General features: G+C 37.9%; 2 protein-coding genes across 3 annotated transcripts in view; both read right to left on the reverse strand.

Moving 5' to 3' along the window:
* Nucleotides 1–11568: 11568 nt before the first annotated feature.
* On the reverse strand, nt 11569–17618 carry LOC306853759 (SPARC-related modular calcium-binding protein 2-like; the record flags this gene model as incomplete). The annotated part of the gene is made up of 9 exons (XM_079391405.1): nt 11569–11755; nt 12412–12499; nt 13684–13763; nt 13838–14030; nt 14376–14426; nt 14572–14671; nt 16274–16389; nt 16473–16584; nt 17541–17618. The coding sequence occupies 9 exons, from the start codon at nt 17616–17618 to the stop codon at nt 11569–11571; spliced, it is 1005 nt and encodes a 334-aa protein (XP_079247531.1).
* Nucleotides 17619–18449: 831 nt separating this feature from the next.
* actn4 (actinin, alpha 4) overlaps nt 18450–24004 on the reverse strand; it is a 47911-nt gene continuing 42356 nt past the window's right edge. For both annotated transcript variants that reach the window (XM_079392556.1, XM_079392555.1), the window contains exons 16-21: nt 23862–23996; nt 23581–23760; nt 23258–23404; nt 21910–21990; nt 20689–20847; nt 18450–20602 (exon numbers count right to left, since the gene is read on the reverse strand). In XM_079392556.1, coding sequence (XP_079248682.1) covers nt 20444–20602; nt 20689–20847; nt 21910–21990; nt 23258–23404; nt 23581–23760; nt 23862–23996 — 861 coding nt within the window. In that variant the 3' untranslated portion in view covers nt 18450–20443. The remainder of the gene's footprint in view (nt 20603–20688; nt 20848–21909; nt 21991–23257; nt 23405–23580; nt 23761–23861; nt 23997–24004) is intronic.

Raw genomic sequence — 24004 nt, forward strand, 5'->3', positions numbered from 1 at the left:
TGAACGTTTGAAGATCTTTCCTGATAAACTCTTCAGTGTTTTTCTTTGCAGAAGTTTACTTCACAGATGTCTGGACTGCTAGCGAGTGTTTGATTCTTCATATGACTATACATAATATTTGGCTTTTGCTTTTGTAATATACAGCATATCATGTATTTGAGAACACTAATAGAGTAGAATTTGTCATTTATTTAGAGTATTGATCTAAGCCAGTATAGTGAGAAACAACATGACCCTGTATTCACAATTTTACTATATTTCCATAACCTGATGGATTTCTGAGTGACACATATTCAATGAGAATTATTGGGTGGGACTTGATTTGATCCGATTTTAGTGTCTCTGTATGACAAGTGGATAGAGGTCAGAACATTAAGAGGGTTTGGAGTTAGATATTTTTCTGGAGTTTGGATATTTTCTGTGGTAGAACATGCACTGATGAACTGGTCTAATTTTCACAATAAGACCAGAAAAATGTAGGGAAGTTAATACTGGTGATCTTGACATGTGCTAAGAGAATCAAAGAGCATCTCAGGATCTAGTACTATATGTGCAAAAAACAGAAATTACTATTCAAAGAACATGGAGTTTCCATGGTTACACATCACCCCCCCCCCAAAACCCAGAGGGGTGCAGGACTAAACTCTGGTGGCAGGGATTTTCCCTCTGTTTTTTTGTAATCATGATATACTGCTGGTCACATGACAGTTCTGTAGGGTGAAGGTTTTATTTTTCCACAGATCTCACTCTCTCTCTCTCTGTCTCACAAACACACACACACACACACACACACGTTTGTTTTACTATACTTGTGAGGAATTTCATAGACTTCTATTGTTTTTATACTGACCTAACAATATTTTCTATTGCCCTACACCAAACCTAGCCCTCACAGGAGACTTTTTGCATTTTTACATTTTAAGATAAACTTCATTCAGTATTTTTAATAATTTATTTCCCTTGTGAGGACCGGCCAAATGTCCTCACAAAGTAAAAAATCTCGGGCTTTACTATCCTTGTGGGGACATTTGGTCTATATACTGTATATATATATATATATATATACAGTACATATTTATTTGTATGTTCACAGAACTATAGTGTCCTAAAAAAATGATCAAAAATTATATCTGGTGTCTGAATAATTTTTGGTTTGACTGTATGTCGAACAATGGTCACATGACTTATTAATTTCAATTTTACATTTTTTATGATTTAATTTATTATTGGCTTTTCATCATCTCACGAACCCCTTGTTTAGGAAAACATGCTTAGTTCCCCACTATAGAAAGTGCATTTGGTCATTTTTTTGTGTGTTTTCTTTTTTGGTCAGAATAAGCTGAATTATTATGGTTATTGTCATAAGTTTGTCTATGTCAGACTTGACCCCAAACACAATTATAAACCACACAAATTTGCATTTTATTTGAATGAACTACTAATAAAAAGCAATATAATGCAGATTGACTGATAAGCAGAGCAAGTCCCAGCACATCCTTCCTGAGGGTTCTGCAGGCCGTATCTCTCCACAGCCTCAGCAGAGGAGTATTTTAATTAAAAACTGAATCAGAGATGATAAACAATCATTCGCAGACTGGGGAGAAGTGGATGGAATGAAAGAGGAGTGTGTAAATGAACAGTTAATGAACTGAGAGGCCAAGCACGGCAGGCAGACGGAGAAATAAAATGCCAAATCTACATTCAAATAATCAGAGGAATGGCGTTGTAATCCTCAACTACAGGAGCATCTGGACGATTAAACTGAGCAGCGAATGTCAGACAGACACACAGACAACAGAAAAAGAAAGCAAATTTCTTTGACCTTTTGTGACTTATTTCCTCCTGCGGTCCATCAGATGTGTTCTCATATGGTCCAGCTGGAGGACGGGCAGGGGTGATGATCTGGACCCAGCTGTGTTTCTGTCTTCAGTAATGTCTTCTGTTTCCTCTCTCCTCCAGCCGGCGATAAGTCATCTGGTCAGATCAGACGTGTGTGACTGGATGAGAAAGAAGACTGAGAGAACAGAAAAGAGAAAGTGTGACATTCATTTCTTGACTTTATCAGTCTCTGAAGGGTTTAGTGACACAAGACAGCACACGTATAGTGTTTGAATTTATAGATTTGAGTCATTTGACCAATTGCTGGCAGTTGTATGTTTGGACTGATGGACATTAATGTTTTGTATCTTTATGGATGGCAGTGATTACAGTAATGATTCTCATTATATTTTCTAAATTAATGAGATGATTTCTGGTTTTCATAATCTTATTCATAGCTTTCAGTCACATGACCGGCTCGAAGACTTGGAGGGCAAAACATCCATAGAACTATTGCACAAGCGTGTCAATTTTTCATCTGTTTCCCAGCCGCAAATATTTAGATCACCTCTCAAAAGAATAAAACAAAGGTATTTCTGAACAAAATGCAAGTTTTGGCCATTTGCAATCCATATTAAGCACCCACAGCAATATTTCAATCACTTAAAGTGCCGTAATATATATAAAACGGTAATATTAAAAGATCAAAGTATTCACCATATTAATGATGCATAGTTTACATTAGCAAGCAGATGAGGCCAGAAAATGAACGCAATCCGCTTAACGGTTCAGTGTTTTCCTTCTATTGGTTTTCTATGGGAAGCCATTTAATGTGAAACTTTGCTCATTGCGTTTATATTCTGGCTTCATCTTCTTGCTTGTACAAAATATACATCATCAATAAGTTGTTTGCTGATTCTCGCCTTTTAATATCTGTGTTTTACTACATTATTACTTGATGCAATCTGCGTAAAAATAACTGGCGGTCAGTGGAGCAGAGCTTCGTTTTGCCCGCCAGGTGGGTGTTCCTATAAGGGTGTGATGTCACGTGAAAACTATCAATAGCAGAATATGGATCGAATAGACCACCAGATCCAGACCAAGGATACAACCAGAATAACAATAGACACCTGAAATGAATAATAAATTATTTATTATATAGCAAATATATTTAATTATATACAATTTAATTAATTATAAAATATTTAAAATCAGAATCAGAAAAAACTTTTAACGCCAAGTTTGCTTGCACATACAAGGAATTTGTTTGGTGATTCATGATGGTGAGTGGGGGGAGAGCAGGGGGGTTTCTCCTGAAGTCCACAATCATCTCCACAGTTTTGAGCGTATTATGCTCCAGGTTATTAAGACTGCACCAGACAGCCAGCTCACTGAAGTCCACAAACAATATCCTCACATAAGTCCCTGATTTATCCAGGGGTTGCAGGATGTAATGCAGTCCCATGTTGACTGCATCATCCACAGACCTGTTTGCTCGGTAAGCAAACTGCGTGGGGTCCAGTAAGGGTCCAGTGATGTCCTTCAGATAAGCCAGAACCAGTTTTTCAAATGACTTCATGAGTCACAGGTCTGTAGTCATTAAGTCCTGTTATCTTGGGTTTCTTTGGAACAGGGATGATGGTGGAGCGTTTGAAGCAGGAAGGGACTTCACACAGCTCCAGAGATCTATTGAAGATCTGTGAAAAGATGGGGGCCAGCTGGTCAGACAGGCTGGTGTCACACCGTCTGGGCCTGGTGCCTTTCTTCTTTTGTTCTTCCTGAAGACCTGGCACACATCTTCTTCACTGATCTGAAGTGCAGGAGGGGGGTTGCAGGAGGTGTTAAAGGTTGTGTGAAGAGATGATCAGAACGGGTGGGGGGTTTCAAGTCTACAATAAAAGTAATTCAGCACTTCAGCAAGTTGTTGATTTACCTCAGTGTTTGGGATTGTGTCCTGTAGTTGGTGGCTTTTAGGCCTTTCCACACTGAAGCTGAGTCATTGGAAGTGAACTGATCTTCCAGCTTTTTAGCGTAGCTTCTTTTAGCCGCTTAAATCTCCTTTTTCAGTGTGTTCCTGGCCTGATTGTAAAATATAATAATACTATAATTAAACGTGTATATGTGTGTGATTTTTGTAATAAATGAATACATTTTATACAGTATTGATCAAAAGTGACAGTATACAGCGTTACAAAAATTATTTTAAATTAATGCTGTTCTTTTGAACTTTCTATTCATCAAAATATCTTAAAAATTTGTCTCCACAAAAATATGAAGCAGCACAGCTGTTTTCAACACTGATAGTCAAAATGTTCTTGAGCAGCAAATCAGAGTATTGTAATGATTTCTGAAGGGTCATGTGACACTGAATACTGGAATAATGATTCTGAAAATTCAGCTTGGCATCACAGAAATAAATATTTTTAAATATATTCTTATAGAAAATGGTTATTTAAATTGTAATAATATTTCAATTAAATGTTTTTTTACTTCTCTTATGGTGACCTGTTGCCAATTTTAATGAGCTGAAAGAAAGACAAATAATGAATTTATTCATTTCAAACATGGAGCCACTTTATAGAGAAGAAACATATGATCTTTTATGATGAAGATGCCTCACAACCACTGGCTGAGGCAATAAATAGCTGTAGTATAGTAGAAAGAGACTATAGCGTTATCTGAGATCATCAGAATGACATTAGCTTAGGTCTGAGATCAGTTTAGGTCAGTAAACAAGTTTACAGCAGCTCTGAACTATCAGTAGCATCACCTTTTTCTACGCGTTGAAGACATTCACAGTCGAGAGCAATCAGCAAATTAGTAAAATCATGTAGCTGACCTTGTATACACACTTAACCTTCTTGTCTGCGTGTGTGAGTGTGTGTGTGTGAGTGTGTGTGTGAGTGTGTGTGAGTGCAGTTCATTTCTTGTCTGTTGGTCACGCTCTAGTTTGCATATCAGATGAATCATCTTTCCGAGGTGTTGGGTCACAGTTAAATTGAACATCTTGGAACCAATTTATTCCATTAGGACCTCCGAGTCCAGGACCGGAATACTGACGGACAATTTCAGCTCCTCTAAAGCGTCAAGCATGAAGGAACCGCGACAAAAGATGATAGATTTAGCCAGACAATACACACCATTGGCATGAGATGAGTGTGTGTGGGCGAGTTTTTAGATTTGAGCGGGTTTATGGAGTAAGATCTCACAATGCTACCGTGAATTTTGTCTCTCTCGTCAATAGTACCTCATTCTTTTCATTCACAAATGACTTTGGATTTTAAAAGACTGTTAAAATCCTCTCACAACACGGCATGAGGTCTCATAAAGAGTCCGTAATTGAGGGCGAGCCCCGACACGTGTCAACACATCCATTACTGCTTCGACACTCGTCTAATCCCTTCTATTCTCCATCAGCCTTTGTGTGTCCACTTCATTTTCCTTCGTTTGAACAGAGAACACGGTGAAAGAGACCACTTGTCTGTACTAAAGAAAGTCAAACGCGGTTCAAAATGCTTTCATGAGAAAAGGATTTAAAATATGGAGCACTTTCAGAAGACTTAAAACCGTCCAAAAGAAGTCAGAACTAAAGGTTGAGAGGATTTTAACAAAGGTATATCCACCTTTTGTGCAACGCGGAAGTAAGCTGTTTTATTTCAGTGCGGGAGACTTCCTATTCATTAGCCGCTAGTAAAACTGGAGGATGTGCAGCATAAACTATTTGAGCTACAAACCAGTGTGTTTATCATTTAAATAATACATTAAAATAATATGAAAATTAATAACAGTTAGCAACAGTCCTAATTCTACATAACACATGGTTTCAACAACATTTTTTACATGCTACTATATAACTTTCAAAGATCTGTTTTACCTAATTTGGCAAATCCATCTTGTTGAAAAAAAAAACCTCAAAAATTCTAATGGTTTCCACTTTGAGCTTATTTATGAAAACAAACTGTTTATGATTGCTACTGAAATTTTGTACAGCCTAAAGCATAACAGTGAAAGTAAAATATATATTTTAGGCATGGAAGTGGCATATGTAGAGTTTTGATATTTGGATAGGGTCACTGGGCTTGTTTTGGGATTTTTTGATGGGTGTTTAGACTGGTTGTGTTACACACATGGCATCCCTGTCCAGTGGTGTTTTGGGCCAGGATTTAGCAGTTTTAACATGGCACCAGTACAGGCAAACAACTTACCAGTAGAGACCCACAGGGACCAGTAGAGTTTCCATTAAAACAAATACATTTCCCATTCTAAACCATTATAAATGTGGGTTTCTATTTGGTTTTGGTTCAGCAGGGCAGGTCAAGCTGGTTATTTAGCAGCGCACATAAGAACAGACACATAAAAGTTATTGGTTGTTATTCTAGAAACTAACCTTAAGCTGCTATGACCTGGTTTTTCCAACAGGAACTGTGTTGCAAATCACTCTGTCACACACTTTATTTAATTTAGTCCTTCAACGCGCTTATTATCCTGGTCTTAACAGGGAGACTCAACCTGGCTTCAGAAATGAAGTAGATTTATGATTTATTAATATCCAGTTTCTCCCCACTACACACCTACAGGACAAATCTGATTATGGTAGGAGTGATAGAAAGATGACAACATAATGTAGATGGAAAAGAGAGTATAGATGATTCTTTAGATCCGTACAAATTAAATTCTATTCACTACTTTTAATATGAACACAGTGCAATCCAACTGAACAGAATCTACTCTGAGCGTTGAAGCACTGATATACGATTAAAAACACAAACCGTCTCATGAAGATTCATAATCATGTCTAATAGTGAGCTGACATATTTGTAAATATTCTTCTCATCCTAACTTATTCTGGCAAAGAGCCACTTGTCAAATACATTTACATTTATTCATTTAGCTGACGCTTTTATCCAAAGCGACTTACAACTGCTATATATGTCAGAGGTCGCACGCCTCTGGAGCAACTAGGGGTTAAGTGTCTTGCTCAGGGACACACTGGTGTCTCACAGTGGATTCGAACCCTGGTCTCTCACACCAAAGGCAAAACCTGACGCATTCTGTCATGATGCTCCTCAGCATCCTCATACAACAGAATTGAACCCCTCTTTGTTATCTCTCATAAACTTCCATCAATCATGAATCCGTTGACCCTCTCTGTCTGAAGCCACCCTCAACAACACACCATTCATCAATATCTACATAAGATTATGGGGGAGGGGGGTTAGGAAGAGGTAGCAACAAAGGCTAATATCAAACTAAATCAAAAACTTAAAATATTTTTCTATTATTAATATTATTATTATTTTTTTTTTTATCTTTCTCTATCCTTTCTTACGGTTGCTTTCTGCTATCTGCACTTTTTATTTATTTATTTATTTTTTCTTCTCTCTCTTTTCTTCTCTCTTTCTCTTTTCACGCCTCTGGGCCTCAGTTGGCTGTGGCCCTGTGTGGTTGGGTTTAGTGGTTGGTGGGTGTGCTGTGGGGCCGGGGGCCTTGTATCTCCAACCTGTACCAGCTTTGGCCTGGTTTTCTTGCCTCTGGCAGGTTCAGCACTACATGCCTTGTTTTTTTTAATGCATCACTAGACGGTATACATACATCTATTTTAAAACAAGCAAGGGAAGAGGAGAGAGGAGGAAGGAGAGGAGGGGAGGGAAAAAAAAAAAAAAAAAAAAAAAGGGGAAATGCATGAAAAAAATGCATACATGTATATCAGACACACACAGGGTAAGTGGGACGTGAGCATGGGGGCCTGGGCTTTGCACTGGGCTGGCTCCACACTGCACGTCACACTTTTTTAATGCATTATACACTTAACAATACATATACAGTACATATGTGAGGTAAACATGGCATGTGAGTGGCGGCCGGGGCTGAGACTTTGGTCCTTGTGCCCTGCAGCTCCTCTCCTCTCCTAGATGGCTCGTCCTGGGCCTAAACTATGCCTTGCCCACGGAGGGCCCAGAGGCAGCCTTACAATATCTTACTCTTTTTAGCTTTATTATTATTATTATTTTCTCTCTATTATTAATATTATTATTATTTTGTTATTAATACTATGATTACTACTATTATTATTATTATTATTACTATTTTGTCCTCTTTCTAATCCTCCAACTTTCCCCACATTTATTTATTTATTTATTTTTTAATTAATTACTATCCTCTAATTTTTGTTATTAATGTTACTATTATTATTATTATTATTATTACTGTTATCATTACTGTTGTATTTTTTTTTTCTTTTCTTTTTTTTTTTTTTGATTAATTTATTTAATTTTTTGATTATTTTGTTTAGTATACTTCCAAACCCAACACCCAGTCACACACACACACACACACACACACACACACACACACACTCATACTCACACAAACCATGTTGGCTGTCATGTATGTTTGTTGACCCTGGTTACTCTGTATCTGATTTGTCACCTGTAAATAGCATGTTTGTTTGCATAATAAAAAATAAAAAAAACTTAAAAAAAACAAAAAAACAAAACAAATGATGCTCCTCAGCAGAGGCGGACTTACCCATTAGGCTAAGGTAGGTGACCGACTTTGGCCCCCAAAAGCCAAGGGCCCCTTAAAATATTTTTCATAAAGGAGATGCGCATTTAGCGCAGATGTGTCAGAGTTGAACGTGCTTTTTGTGTATCCTGTTTGTGGCAAAAGAAAATATACATTTGAAGCTGTAATTAAATATTGAGCAACAGTGTGTATTATGTTTGTTTTAAATGCCGCTAGAACCAAGTAGCATATTTCATACTTTTTTTGGTTGATATAATCCTTTGGTGTGTAAATGTATAATTTCCTTTTCATAATTTTTTTTCATCTTCATTTAAATTTTATAGTTAAAATAACTAAAAATAAATATATTTTTAAAGTTTAGAATTAGACAGCCTTTGGAAAGGGTAGGCAATTGGGAGCCCAGGCTTATGCTGGTAACTCGTCAGTGGACTTTTCTCATTGTCACTAATTCAATAGTTTTTATAAGGGAACCAACTGTCTTCAGAAAAGTTTTGCCAGCATGTTCATCTTATCTGAGAAAGCAGCGTTTATGAGCAGAGTGCTGCTTTTGTTTACAGACGTTATGGGAAACTGCTATATTTCTGACGTCAAAAAGCGCCCCCTACTGGTACAGAGTGAATGTGCATTTTCAATAATCCAGACTCAAATTTTTGTTCAGAGTCAGTCCAATGCGAAAATCCACCCACATAACCCCGTTTTAAAGTAATATAATAATTTATACTTCTGACTCATCCTGTTTCTTTAAAAAAGAAAATTAAAGGCTCAATTGTGAGGTTTATAATTTCAGAATTTATTATGTTTTTGTGAAAACCTGTATCTGAAGCATCACAACAAAAAGAGAACCTCAAGGTTGATCTAGATTAATGTGTGCATATATTGGCCCCTAAATCACTAAATCCCCCCTGCTCTTCAGGCTAGCAATAAAATAATAATGATGATTAGATTAGACTGTGCTGCTTTAATTTTTACTCTTCCTGCTCCCTTAATTTGTGTTTTGCTATAAGAGGATGCAATTGACACAAATACATACTGAATCTTGCCTTTGTTCCAGGATACCCCCCTCCCAGGTGCTGTACGATCGTTTTAGAGAAAATCCCACAGCGCATTCTGCGATTAGTTTCCAGATGTGAGATACAGAGCAAATATGGTGCCTGCCACATCGATGCAGTAACCCAACCGCTTTTTTTAACCCAGCATTTTTTACAGTATCAGTTGTTTTCAGTGGTTTTTAGTAGTAATCGGTGAAAGGGGTGACTTATTGTATTTCCAAAAATGGCAAATCAAGGGACTCCATTTAGAAGTGTCTGTAACCTTAGCCCAGTTTTTAGGTGTTTCAGATAACATCAGTTTTTATGATTATGGCAAAGCATGGCAAAGCAACCAATATCTCGCTTACTTGCTACCAAATGTCTCATCAAGCAAAGGCACTTTCAAAATTGTATCATGAATGCAGCAAATTGATAGTCGATAGTCAAAAACAGTCAGTAGCTCAATGCAGAATCACTCAGATCTGGACTAGAGTTGCACTGCCACCTAGGGATGTGCTTTGGTGCTGCTGCTTTTACTTCACTATCCAACTAAGCAGATCAAACGTTAAGATCAGGAGAAACGCATTCAGACAATGCAAAAAAACTGAATATGGAATAGCAAACACACACCAACATGTAAACACATGCACAGACATACTATATAGAATGAGCTTAGCAAACACACTGGAGTAAATGGTATAATGTGACAGCAGTATAATAAACCATTTAAACACCTGTCAAGGGTGTCTGAGCCACATTATTATGATTCTTCCATTCATATTCAAGGTTTACTGTGGTTTTGACCTCCTCAAGGCTCATCAAGACAAACACCTTTTGTCACCTTTTGACAAACACAAAAAGGGCCTTTTATTGTGGCCAGCCTAAGGCACACCTGTGCAATAATCATGCTGTCTAATCAGCATCTTGATATGCCACACCTGTGAGGTGGATGGATTATCACGGCAAAGGAGAAGTGCTCACTAACACAGATTTAGACAGATTTGTGAACAATATTTGAGAGAAATAGGCCTTTTGTGTACATAGAAAAAGTCTTAGATCTTTGAGTTCAGCTCATGAAAAATGGAGGCAAAAACAAAAGTGTTGCGTTTATAATTTTGTTCAGTGTATAAACTCACGGTACTTATACCAAGGTATTTTGCCATCTAGTATATCCTGTTTGAAAGTTTGGGATCGGTAAGATTTTTCAGGTCTCTTCTGCTCACCAAAGCTGCATTTATTTTTATTTAAAAAATAAAAACAGTAATATTGTGAAACATTATTACAATTTAAAATGACATTTTTCTATTTTAATATACTTTACAATATATTTCTGTGATGCAAAGCTGAATTTTCAGCATCATTACTCCAGTCTTTAGTGTCACATGATCCTTCAGAAATCATTCTAATATGCTGATTTTGTTTTATCAATGTTAGAAACATTTGTGCTGCTTAATATTTTCTTTGGAACCTGTGATACTTTTTGAGGATTCTTTGATGAATTAAAAGTTAAAAAGATTCTAAAATAGATTTTTTTTTTCTAGCAATATGCATCTTTACTATGATTTTTTAAAATTGATTTAACATCCTTGCTGAACAAAAGTATTAATTTCTTTCAACAAAAAAATTAAGAAAAAACATTTACTTTTGAGGCTGAAAAACGAATCAAAAACACATTTTTTAAATTTCAGAATTTCTTAGTATTTGGTCGTAAAACTTTATAGTTAATTCCAAATTTAAATAAAAAAGTAGATATTTAAGTTATCAATGTGGTCTCAGACTTTCAGATCCTACTGTATGTCATGAACACCGAATGATTAAGATGTTAGTTTACCATGGTAAACTCACTGTCTTAGGCACTCAAATACACAGTCAGACACATTTGACCGCTCCAGCGGCCAGAAAGCCTTAACCGTAGTTATTTTTACAGAACCAATAACAAGTCCTATATTTGAAAGACACAGTGTTTGGACTTGCATAAGTGAAAAGGTCAGAGCGGCGGCGAGAGCTGAACAGATTGAAAAACCCAGAGTGAAGTGATTGAACGCTGCAGTCTGAGACTCAAAAGAGCTGTGAGGAGATGAAGGTCAAACTGACATCTCAAACTATTTCCAAAGATACTTCATCTTGCACAATATTTATGGAGTCTGGCCTTAAATGCCAAGACAGGAAGTGAGTTCTTGAGCGCTTAGGCGGCGGTCTACGTCCTGGTCGCAGAACTGCATGAACTTCTTGGCACAGCGGCGAGGACGCAGAGATCTGCGGAGCAGGAGACGTAACGGACACTCAGAAGCCCGTCAGCATCTGTGTCCAGCAGCGTAAAGTACAGACGGAGAGTTTGAACAGACGAGTAAGAGGCCGGAGAGCTAAGGACATGAGGACATGTCCTGAGAGACAAGAACAGCATCATACACTTCACACAAAACCCAAGTCATAACAGAAGTTTCAAGACTTGCCACAGAAATGAGAATGTAGAAATGCATTTAAATCCATTAGAAAGATTACAAAATGCATGCATGCATAAATTAATGAAACAATATTTTGTGATTTTTCTTGTACTTTTAAACTGTTATCTGGTAGTATTATTAACATGTTGAATAACAATAACAACCCTGTTTTAAATATGAAGTGTGCCATTTCAGCAAGGAAACTGAATGACAAAAATGTTCATACTTGCAACATTGGAATTTATTTGTTGAGTCAGAAACTGACCTTTAACGTTGAAATAATATTAGTTGCCGTTTCAATTTTGAAAAAGTTTTAAATTGTTGTAAAAAGGTTAACAAAATACTTATAAACCAACAATGAACTTAAATCCATGTTGGATTTAATGTTGATTCAAAATGCAAAACCGAAATGAAATTCAAGTGATTTAACCTTGATCCGTGCTGTTGATTCACTCACGAATAAATGCTGAAATGTCGCCTGGGAGCAGATCAATGTTATGAAAGTATCACAGAGTGACCGTTTACTCTGATGACTCCATATCATGATGTCTAATGACTGTAATATCTGGTGACTGTAACTGAAGTGTAATCTGTACTGAGAATATGAAGCACCACTTTCAACTTCCTGCTGGAATGCTTGAATTAAACTCTTGAGAAAGTCTGCCTTTCGTACACCGGGACAACCTACACAAACACAGACAGACATCAGATATATATATATATTATAGAGAATCAAATAGGCTAAGATTTGAGGTTGTATAAAAATTCACTGACATATATTCACATGGCAGATAAACATTCAACATACAAAACTATTTCTGTCATGACAACTCTCGGAGTGATTTGCATAGTAATGTACCTGACAATGTTAATGTATTGGGTCTACACTGCTGCGACAGAGCAAGTACCGAGACTTGCTACTGCCAATACATCCACAACATGCTGCTGTGAGCATGTAAGAAATACTGCTGCTGCACATATAACATGAATAACCCCATATAGCATACATGATCACCCCGTAGCAGATCTACACAGGTGGAGCTGGGGAAGGTGGAGGGTTTCTGGAGTGTGCTGCAAACTGTTACCACAAACATTAGCTAAGTATTTGAATGTTGAGCAGCAAGCTCATTGGCTACCGATACAGGAGAGAACCAATAAGCTGTGCCATGTGATGATGATGATGTCATTATGTCAGACTGTGCCATCTAGAGTTTCATGCCAGAACTTTGTATTAATACAAACATTGTATAAAATTCTAATTCAAAATGTTATGTACAACTCTATAAAAGATCCTTTGCATGTACTTATGATAAAAATACACATTTTACAGACAAATTAGTGCTGCGATATTGACATTTTGGTGGTTCTTCGCCCTAACATAAATGCCCATGAGTCTAGTATTGTATGGAAGCTTATTTTTGCCATGGAACAAAAAAGGTGACTTTCTCAGAATTGTGAGAAAAAAAGGTCATAATTGTTAGATATAAACTCAGAATTGAGTTATCTTGCATTTCACACTTTTTCATTCAATTCTTAGTTTGTATCTCACAATTCTTCCAATTTACTGACAATTTCCTCTCAGCAGTGTAAGAAAAAAGTCTGATTTGTGAGATGCCACCTAAACTCAAAATCATGAAGGAAAAAGTCCAAATTGTGAAATAAAATTCTGAATGGTAAGATATTACCTTATTATTATTTTTGTACTCCTTGGCGGAAACAAACTTCCACATATGGCCTACAGTATATGACACCTTGCATAAACAGCTTGGTCATGTCTAGATTTAAAAGGGTAAGTGCATGTTTTCCCTCTACAGGATTTGTTGCTTTGACATTCTTCCCATTCTGCATGGCACTTCTCTAATACTGACCTGAGAGAGGATTGTGTGTGTAGCTGTTTTTGATGATGAGCGTGTGTGTTTCCTGAGCGCTGTAGTCAGGCAGTTGGTTCCTGCACACAGTACAGAATCATGTAGAGTTTTCTACACTCACTAACACACACACAGACGCACACACCCTCCCTACCTGGCTGAAGTGCCCGGGACGGGCCGCCCTGTGTCCACTCTCACGCACCAGCAGTATCCTGTGCTGCTGTGACACTGAACAGCTCTGTACCTTCCATCTGCACTGCATTCTGGGACAAAACGCTCTTCTGAGCCCTGCATGGCTGCTTCAGCGAGCACAGACATTCGCTCATGTTCACAGGTCTTTAAAGAGTCTGGGGAGTAAAAAACAAAACAACTTCAGTCTTCAAAACACTCAGATGAAGCCTAGATCATCTCTCCTTCTCACCTGTGGGTCGCCTGACAGAACGATTTCCATTCGGGTCAGCAGGATTGTCACCCACAATGGAGGCACTGTGACTCCTGGATTTAAAATTATTTTTCATTAATGGCATATATATAAAGAGTAATATAAAGTATAAGCATTAAAGTAAGAATAAAGTAATTAACACTGAAGCGCCACCGAACCCCTCGCTCTAAACCCAGAGGGGAAACATGGCAGATACCGGGACACTTATTTAATTGTACTGAAACATTTGTGTATGTGTGTGTGTTCTCACTTGCTTGTGCTAATTCCTGGTCAGTTTCCTGAGCAATATCTGACATCTGACCTTCAACACAGATTGACATAATCTTAGTGATCTAGAGATGTTTTCACCATATTTTATTTATAAGTCCAGTGGTTAAGAGAATCCTGAATAAGGCCCATGGTTTATATTGTATCACTAGTTGATTGTGCTGTCGAACAGGACTCACCAGTGCAGTTGGGCCGCAGCTGTAAGACAGAGCTGCCGCTCACAGGAATCCCATCAGGAGAGGAGCACCAGCAGTAACCCGTCTGATTGTGACACTGGACCTACAGGTCAAAGGTCATAAGAGTTCATTGGTTGATGCAAACTGTTCATTTTCACATCAAAAACAGATTTTAGATCTGTATGTGCAGTCATCAAATAATGTCATCAATTATTAATTAAGGTATTAATTTGAAAATTATATATTTATACAGTACATATACATACTACTACTCAAAAGTCTTCAGTCAGTATGTTTCCTTTTGAATAAAACATATAATGTTTTCCTTAAAAGAGGAACTGAAACAGTAAAGCCTGAAGGCATTAATTCATGAAAGAAAAATTAGATAATTGATTAATTCTATATATAATTAATTCTTAAATTAATACTTTAATCATATATATGGGTAGTTGACAAATAGGCAGTAAAAATAGTTTTTTGTTGTAAAAGACCTTTTTTGAAAAAGAAATGTGAAGTGTGAAGTCTGATCTTTCAAAATTAAGGGAAAAAAACTCTTAATACATATACTTCATTGTTAGACACTTATTTTCATATAGTGTTATTTATTTAATATTAAATAATAATTAACATTTTTTCCCCCATGACTTGTTGGACAATTTCAATCTGTTCAAAACTGCTGAAAATGATACCATTTTTAAGATGAGAGATATTTCTATCTCCCCTATTGCAAAACTCAACAGTTTTTTAAGATGTTTTGAGATAAAAACAAATCTGTGTCACACCATAGGACATTACATCACACTAAAGGACAGAAATGGTAGTAATTCAATTATTTCTTTTTAATTTTGAACATGTCAAAGGAGAAAGAAAGTTTAATTTTTAAAATAGTTTTTTAAACAAAACAAAAAATGTGTGACATCTTTGTCCTGTGGTGTGACAGTGCAGGCACCGGAGTACATTTTCTGTGACATCAAAGCAAGGTTCAGCCTTTTTCTGTCAATTTCTGTCACCTTGCTATTCAAAGCTAACCTGTCATTAGCGGTAAGCAAGACACATTTGCATAATTTTCCATGATTATGTAGTTTAATGCAGTTTTTAATTAAAAAATATAACAAAACGTAACACTTTTGTAGTGGTTCTAGAAAAGTTAAATATTTGAACAATTCTGAGACAAAATTGACCACGTGCACATTTTTATGCGTTTCTTTTTCATTTATAAAAGTTGTAATTTATTGAACCATGCTTGGGACAGTCACATCATAGGACAATTTTGAGATTTAGCTCAAAATGTAAAAAAGCTGCAGCTTTTATAACAACAGGTCCACGTAGGACAAAGAAATGTTTAACCATTTACTGCATTTTAAATAATATTAACTATATTGATTTTTATCTTGTGGGACAGTGAAAATGACATGTCACGTCAACAACCCATAAATATATATACATTTATATAATTGATTAATTATATTTATAAATAATTTTAACTAATATATATATTAATAATCTTAATAGATAAATGAAAAATTCTTACAAACAAAAAAAAACTGCAAATTAAAGCAAGGATGCTGTAAACTGATCAAATGTCACTGTAAAGACATTTATAATACCACAGACGATTTATATTTTAAATACATGTGGTTATTTTGAACTTGTAAATTAATCAGACATATTCCTCGCCAGGTGTTGGACTTCAGCTTCACATCACCTCTGTATAAGTTCCATCGGTTTTGCATTCTGGGATAAAGACAGCGAAGGAATCAGAACGAGTGCTGGCCCGCAGAGCTTGAGAGCGAGCCAGCTGACATTTAGACCTCAACGCATCTGCTGACAAACACAAACACTTCAGACTTTTAAAAAATGTTGACAGCAAATGAGAAGTCTTTGTTTCCTGTGATGAACTTCACCTGTGCATGTGGTCTCTGCAGCCGTCCTCAGCTGTCTGTTGATGCACTGCGCACGCTGGAAAGAGCACAGAGATTTATACATTCGACTTGTCTGCTTGTCCAACACCAGCAACTAGAATTAGAGAACGGGAGGGGGTCAGTTTCTTCACATCTGGCCGAATGTGAAAGGCTAGTCTGTGTAAAAACTCTCAAAAAAGGGAAACATGGTGTCTGGCTGAAGAACAGCAGACTACTGTCGTGAAAAACACTGGAGGTCCCATGATGGGAAGGTGATGCGAGATGGTTTAGACACGCTAATGAAAGATTTATATTAATGCACTCTCTCAAAGGACAGATTATCCTATTGAAGGCAAGCAAAGAGTGTACATATTTATATATTAAATAGCCCCAAGATTAAATATTCCAAAATATTCTCCTGCAATTGAATTTGGCATCGTCGTGTAGGCCCTACTTTAATTATAGAAGAAAAACTCAAATTTAGTCAGATGGCAGTTTGCTCTCAGCATGAATTGGCCAATATATTCTGAGATGTAGTGTGGAAAAAAACAGCGGATGTTCCATTACCCATAAATATGCCAAACATATGCGGCAATATTTACTGAATCCATGAAAAGAATAGAGCAGTGTCCTTTAATGAGGCCCGAGAGAGAGAGAGCTTGCTAAATGACTTGCACATGTTCAGAAGTTTGTGGAAACATCTCCATCTCTGATGAGTGTGTACATGCAACACACAATCATTACTGAGCAACCACAAAAACCTTCAGTTCTCAGAAAAATATGACCAAATTTTCCGTAACATGCTGTAAAGGGCAAGTCCCTATATGACCCATTAGATTTAGAATTTAATCAATGTTTCTTCTCATTTTTGTCATTAATGTCTATTATTTGCCCTATTTATTTATTTTCTGTGTGTGTCAGGATGCACTGCATAAGTTACACAGCTGACATGTTCAGTAGATTTGTCCTAATCCTCTTGCATCTGTTATTACAAAATATTAGGCTACACAACTATACATTTTACACATGCAAGATTAAATCATTTATTTTCGTCTCCAGTCGTGAGTTTACCTGATTTTCGTCCTTCCTCTTTACTGAATCTGACAACAGAATGAGTAGTAAGCCACAGGTGAACGTCAACGCCAACATGATTCCCGCCACAACAGCCCCCTCTCTGAGATCCGTCACGTTTTTCCCGCCCGAGTGTGAATTTAAACACAAGGCGCGCGTCCTCACCACTGTAACGGCCAGGATTCAGAGGCTAAAGAAAAAGCCCACGTTTACTCAGGTTGTCATAGCAGCCTAACCGTTCATTTTCGACAACCAACAGACAGCCGAAAAAACGACCTATTTCGACCAAAATAATATAACCTTTAAACATTAAAAACGATATTTCTTCTGAAATAGCCTATTTCACACATGTCGTTTGAGGAGCTGAACACAGTCGACTGTGCTGACTTCACATTTTCACTCAGGAACCCCTCCTCAGCACGGCTAGGAGGATGGTAAGTTAACTCTATTGGTTCTTGTGAGTCATCACCTGTCTAAACCGTTTAATAGAGTGGCTGTTTGTGTTTTTTTTTAGTTTTTATACAAATATAATAGCACACAGCAATTTAATAGCGCATGTGGTATCTGGCTATTTTGAGCTTTCTTAAAATAATTTCAAATGTTTAAAGAGCCCTCAAATTGAGCACCATCCATAAAGTGAGGCCCAATGCAGATTTACCACAGGAAAAAAATATATATATTTTGAGGGGGGGGGGGTTACACTAATAGGCCTACAGTAATACAAAATCTGTCTGTCACAGGATAAAAGAATAATTGCTAATCAATATTGTAACGAATGTTGTTGAAAGAACGTCATTAATGCATTCATTTATAAACTTTGATATATATATGTATATATAAAAAAGCTCCAGAGACCAAATCAAATGATTGATTGAAAAAGCTCAAGCAAGTAGGGACACAGACAAATAATTCAAAGTGGTAATATTTTATAAGGAAACTTTATGTGTGCATGTGAAATTCACTTATCATCTTGAGACAGAAAGCAGTTTTTGCAAATTTCCAGTACAGCAGATAACGTTTGATAGTAAAGAGTACAAAAGAAAAAAAATCATAATTCCAAATGCTTTCATTTTACTTTGCAGACGTAAGTGCAGGCTTTTGGTCCAAGTCTGTTCAAATCTTCTGAAGCCCATCTTCCCAACCCTATTCCCTCCCCCTACCCTTAATTTTTTCTCACTTCAATTCAACACTTCCAATTGCAAGTCACCCCCGCCATTCATTACAGAGCATGGTTGGTATTTGATACATGATTGCATAGATTTGTTAGACAGTAATTTAATTTTAATTAAGACATAATGGAATGTTCATTAAGACTTCAGTTCTCCCGCTCCTTCCCTTCAACCTCCAGAGCTGTACATTGGGTCCCTGCCCCCCCCCTGTAGAAAGAGAAAAACGAGTGCACAACAAAAGGAAAGGAAAAAATTAGTGGGAGAGAGAGCAACCTGCAACTACCAGGCACGTTTGTAATTATTTCTGACTATATAAAATTCTCTTTTCCACGGTTGATTCAGCAGCTGTGTAGTCATAGGCTCTAGTGGAGGGTCACTACAAGGCTATGCTGCTCACATCAGCACTGAAGCTCTCACAAGGATATTCAGTAATATCTGAGAAACGCTTAGAGATAGATGGCAGATGGACATTAGTTTCGGTTAATAAATCCTTAAGGAACATGTCTACTTGAGTCAGGGAGTCAATAAGAGAATGCTGTATGGTTGATTGAAAAAAATAATAATTTGTAGCTTCATTCTTCAACCCCTCAAAAAATAGACCTGTAGCTACCTAAGCCCGTCTACAGTACTCCGCAGGGGTGAAACTGCTCATTTTATAATCTTTGCTTATGACCTGAAGCCCAGTGTGACCGCCATGGGTAGTCCGACAGTTCTGTGTACTGGAAAATAAGTATGTACAGCATAGAATCCCGCTAACTCAAAATTGCTGGAGAGGAAATAAAAAAAAAAAAAAAAAAAGGGAGGAAAAAGCTGAGGTTAGATTTTCAAAGAGTTCCACCGATCCAACAAAAAGGGTTAAGAGGGCATGTCACAAATTCCCTATCAAAACACTTGAGTCATTCTGTCCATTTTCCTACGATATACAGCCTTGCTATATGCCAAATAACATATTCCAAACCCAAAACCAAACCTCCCACCAACTCTAGGAAGAAAGCAACAAAATTAAAACAAAGAAAAATTGTGCCCTCCCCACCGGGGTAGAGGGTGCAGATTAAGTGTCTAGGCATAGACTGAAGCCAAAGCTGATTCTTTAAGCTCTCTTTAGTTCCATCCCAGAACAACCTAGTAGATTTAATAATTATTAATATTTTTCTAATTTAATGAGCCCAACAGCTCAACATCAACTGTCTTTACAGGTTACTGCTGGTGAGAAATCACTTGAAAGCTGGAAAAACAGCATCGGGTCCTTTCATATTATGCATGCCATTTTAAGAGGAAACAGAAGATGATTAAAGAACCTGAGCTGTGGCTACAGTCCAAAGCCACACACCCTCTTCCCTTGACACTGAATCTGCAATATTAAACTTCTCTCTTTCCTTCTATCCTACATCTTTTCTTAAGCTCTCCAAGACCGACATGTTTAACACAGAATCAAAAAGGTTGTCCCTCAATGCGTGGCAAGCTTCATCGACAGTTATTTGCTCTTCCCACAATGCCATGGTAACCCCCTTCCCCCAAACATCTATCCCCCCTCCCCCTCAGGTGTGCTATGAAGTCCCATTTCCAACACTCTTAAATATTTTCCTCTTCCTCAGGAGTACTGATCACTTTAAGGACTGGATGGTTGAGAGAAAGACAGATGCGGCTCCATCCAGCGCTCTCATCTATCTAGTCTGTGAGAAGATCAGCACTGATGCAGGAGAGAGAACTGCTCTGGAGTTCTGGAGTTGGCCCTTAGAGGTCGCTCTCCCCATACAGGGCGGTGGAGAAGGACATGTAGTCAAGAGCACCCGGCACCGCATCAGGGCCCGTGTACGGTGCCATTCGGGCAATGCAGTACTCTGCCTGGTCAGGAGGAAGCTCACGCCTCAACTCCTCAGCTGTGATGTAGTTCTGAAAAGGAGAATAGGCAAGGGATGGGTTGAAGTCTCATACAACAAGACACTCTTGGAGGGGCATCCAAATGTGCACATTCATACCTTGTCTCCGGCTAGGATCTTAAATGAGGCGATGACCTGGTCTGCAGTGTCTGTGTCGGTTGTTTCCCTTGACATGAAGTCGATGAAGGCCTGGAAGGTCACTGCTCCACTGTTGTTGGGGTCAACAATACCCATAATACGAGCAAATTCGGCATCACCCTGAAGAACAGAGGTTAGAGGTTAACCCAGAAAACCAGGAGGAGAGTCATGAGAATCAACATTAGACACCATATTTGACGCAAATGAAAACAAGGCTGTAAGAAATTGGCGTACAGATTTTAAACCTTAAATGCTCACCTGAATGGTAAACTCGCTGAATGCTATCTTTACATCTATCCCTCAGCCCCATTTTCATTTGAGCTGAATTATTACTTCATCTAAGGTGCTTGACTATGGTCTATTACGGGGTGGCCAACTTTGGTTCTGGACAGCCACGGTCCTGCAGAGTTTTGCTTCAGCATTGATAAAAAATCTTTCTGTAGCCATCTAGTAACCCTTAGGTATTGATTAGCTTGTTCAGGTGTGTTTGATTAGGAGTAAAGCGAAACTCTGGACTGTGGCTCTCCCAGGACCAAAGTTGGCCAACCCTGGTCTATTAGAATCTATTCAGTAATCCATTTTTTTTCTTTTACAGATCTTTACGTAAAATAGAGATTTTAAAAATACAAAAAAGTAATCAACGATATCCGACAAAACAGATTTTTTTTTTTTAACAGCAAGCAAAAGCAGGAGTTCAGGAAAAACTGTTGCTGTAGATTGAGAAAGGAGGTAGCAGTACCAGGCTGTTCCCAGTGGAAATGAGCAGTGCACGGAAATCGTCGCTGTCCATTGTCCCCGTGCGTTTCTACAGTTCGCAAAGGGAAGGATGAGAAAAGAAACAAGAAGGATGCATGTGGAAAGCAGAGAATTTGGGGAGATGAAAAGGTTGTACGTAAACAAAGTTTGATAGAGAAATGAGTTTGTATAGAAGACAAGTAAGAGAAAGAGGGAAGTTACAGCAAGGACAAGTGAAAAAAGAAAGAAAAAAGGAAGCAGTGAGAAACATAAAACATGAAAGGCAACACCTTAGCTGACCTGCAGAGGGCACCATTTCAAGCAGCAGCACAATAGGTGAGTGAGGGAGTTAAGTGAGTGATGGAATGAATGGAGTGATGCGGTGTATGCACACACACAGACAGACGGCAGCCATCGTAACCCTTTCTTCTCTGGGCATGCTCATACCTGCTTGTCGTTTTCAACGTCGTGACCCAGACTGATCAGACAAGCCTTGAACTCCTCGGCTTGTAAGACACCACTGTGGTCCTGTGGTGAGCCAATCACGCAAGAGGCCGCAGTGGATGAACCAATCAGAGCATGCGGATTAGGATTGATGATACACAGACATAGCACGTGTGGGATGGAGGCAGTGGCATGACAAAAAAAGATGGAGACAAAACATTGTTGATGTCAGACACATGGGCTGTTGGCGAAACAAGTATAATGAAATGCACTTATGACAGTGAGTGACCTGATTTCTTATGGACATCAGACAGAACATTCAGATCATATAATGAAAGCAATTTATCATTTTCTCTCCTAAATTTCTCCACTCTAACATAAAACCCCTTATTATTACACAATTTGCACATACTTGACCTGTACATACATAGTCGCCTATATTATATATTATATATTATATATTGTGTATTTTTTTTTTTTTTTTTTTGCTGCTTTGTACATCGGTTATTGGCTATTTCTTGTTATTTTGTTTTTATTACCTGTGTCCTGTCCTGTTACTGTCTTTCTGTTGCACTGTGGAGCTTCTGTCACTACAACAAATTCCTTGTATGTGTAAACATACTTGGCCAATAAAGCTCATTCTGATTCTGATTCTGATTACTTCACTTCCACTACACCATATTTACATATTGGCTGCAGGTGGCACATTTCAGGTCAGAGGTGTTTGACACACAGTGTATTTCAGACATTTTCCTTCCCATTAGTGCCAGAGTAAGTGGAGAAAATGGAAAATGGAACAAATATTAAAACAAGCCTAACCAAAATTTTAAACTGATGTCCATTTTTATCATGCATCACCCTGAAATTAAACACAGCCATTCACCTTGACATAAGCAACACAGACAAAATGTTCCATATTCTTCCTTATATGGACACTTTAATCCTCTGCAATGTCGTGTATTTTTAGTGGCCTGCTGCTCAAATCTCTTTGCTAACACAGTTTAAAATCACAAACCCTATGCATATTAAAGGAACAGTTCACTCAAAAATGATCACCATCTTGTCTTTTCAGAACATATGACTCTGACTTTTATTGTTTGGAAAACAAGATCTTTAAACTCAATTCTCTATCATACTTGCACATATTCAATTTTGGAGCAAGACGACATCAGGTTTGACATCAATGATGCAAAACGCCCAATGCTTTTACTAAAAACAACAGTTTGAGTGATCTATTCCTCTACTACTCTAACCTTGAATGACTTTCATGGCCATACAAATACTTATTCTGTCACCTAATTTAAGTAAAGTCCATTTCACACAAAGTTAAACATGCAAATGAGTTCCTGACCTTGTCGAAGTGATTGAAGGATGTGCGGTACTCGTGAAGCTGCTCCTGGCTGATGCCTTTAGCATCACGAGTCAGAATCTGGTTCTCAATCTCGTTAATGGTGCGGGCAATTGTAGTAAGCAGCTGCTCCCAACCAACACGAAGGTGCTGTAGAGTAGAAAAAGGCAATGGAAAAACTATCAAAAAACAGATGTGAATAGCTAAACAAACTTAACACTAGCTGGGAACAGCATATAGGAATTGTACACACTTGACCTAAACAGTACATCTAGAATTCCTAAATAGTGCCAACATTGTAAATTAGTGTATTTGCATATGCATACCTCCATAGTGTAAGCAGTGTATTTGTTGTCAAATATAAGTGCTTCCTGAATGAGCTGATGGTCTCCCTCCAGTTGGTCGATGTTGGGTTTGTACTCAATGATGCTCTGCTCATACTGACGGAGGTGGGTCAGCTGATCTTCCAGCGTTCCATTCATCTCAATTGATATCCGCCCGATCTCCTACAAACATCATGCCATGGAGACACAAATTCATCATTCATGACTTTTCTTCTTCGAGAAATGATAAGATCATCAAGCTACACAAATGGAGGCGACTATACCTCCATCTTATTTTGGATCCATGGTCCAATCATGTTGGCCTGGTTGGCAAACTGGCGTCTGAGATGGTCATTAGACTGCTGACGTGCAAGTTCTTCCTGAAGAGCCTGATCACGCTGTGGAACCAGTTGCTGCACCTGCACAT

The sequence above is a fragment of the Barbus barbus genome (genome assembly GCF_936440315.1).
Source record: "Barbus barbus genome assembly, chromosome: 34".
NCBI classification, from domain to species: domain Eukaryota; kingdom Metazoa; phylum Chordata; class Actinopteri; order Cypriniformes; family Cyprinidae; genus Barbus; species Barbus barbus.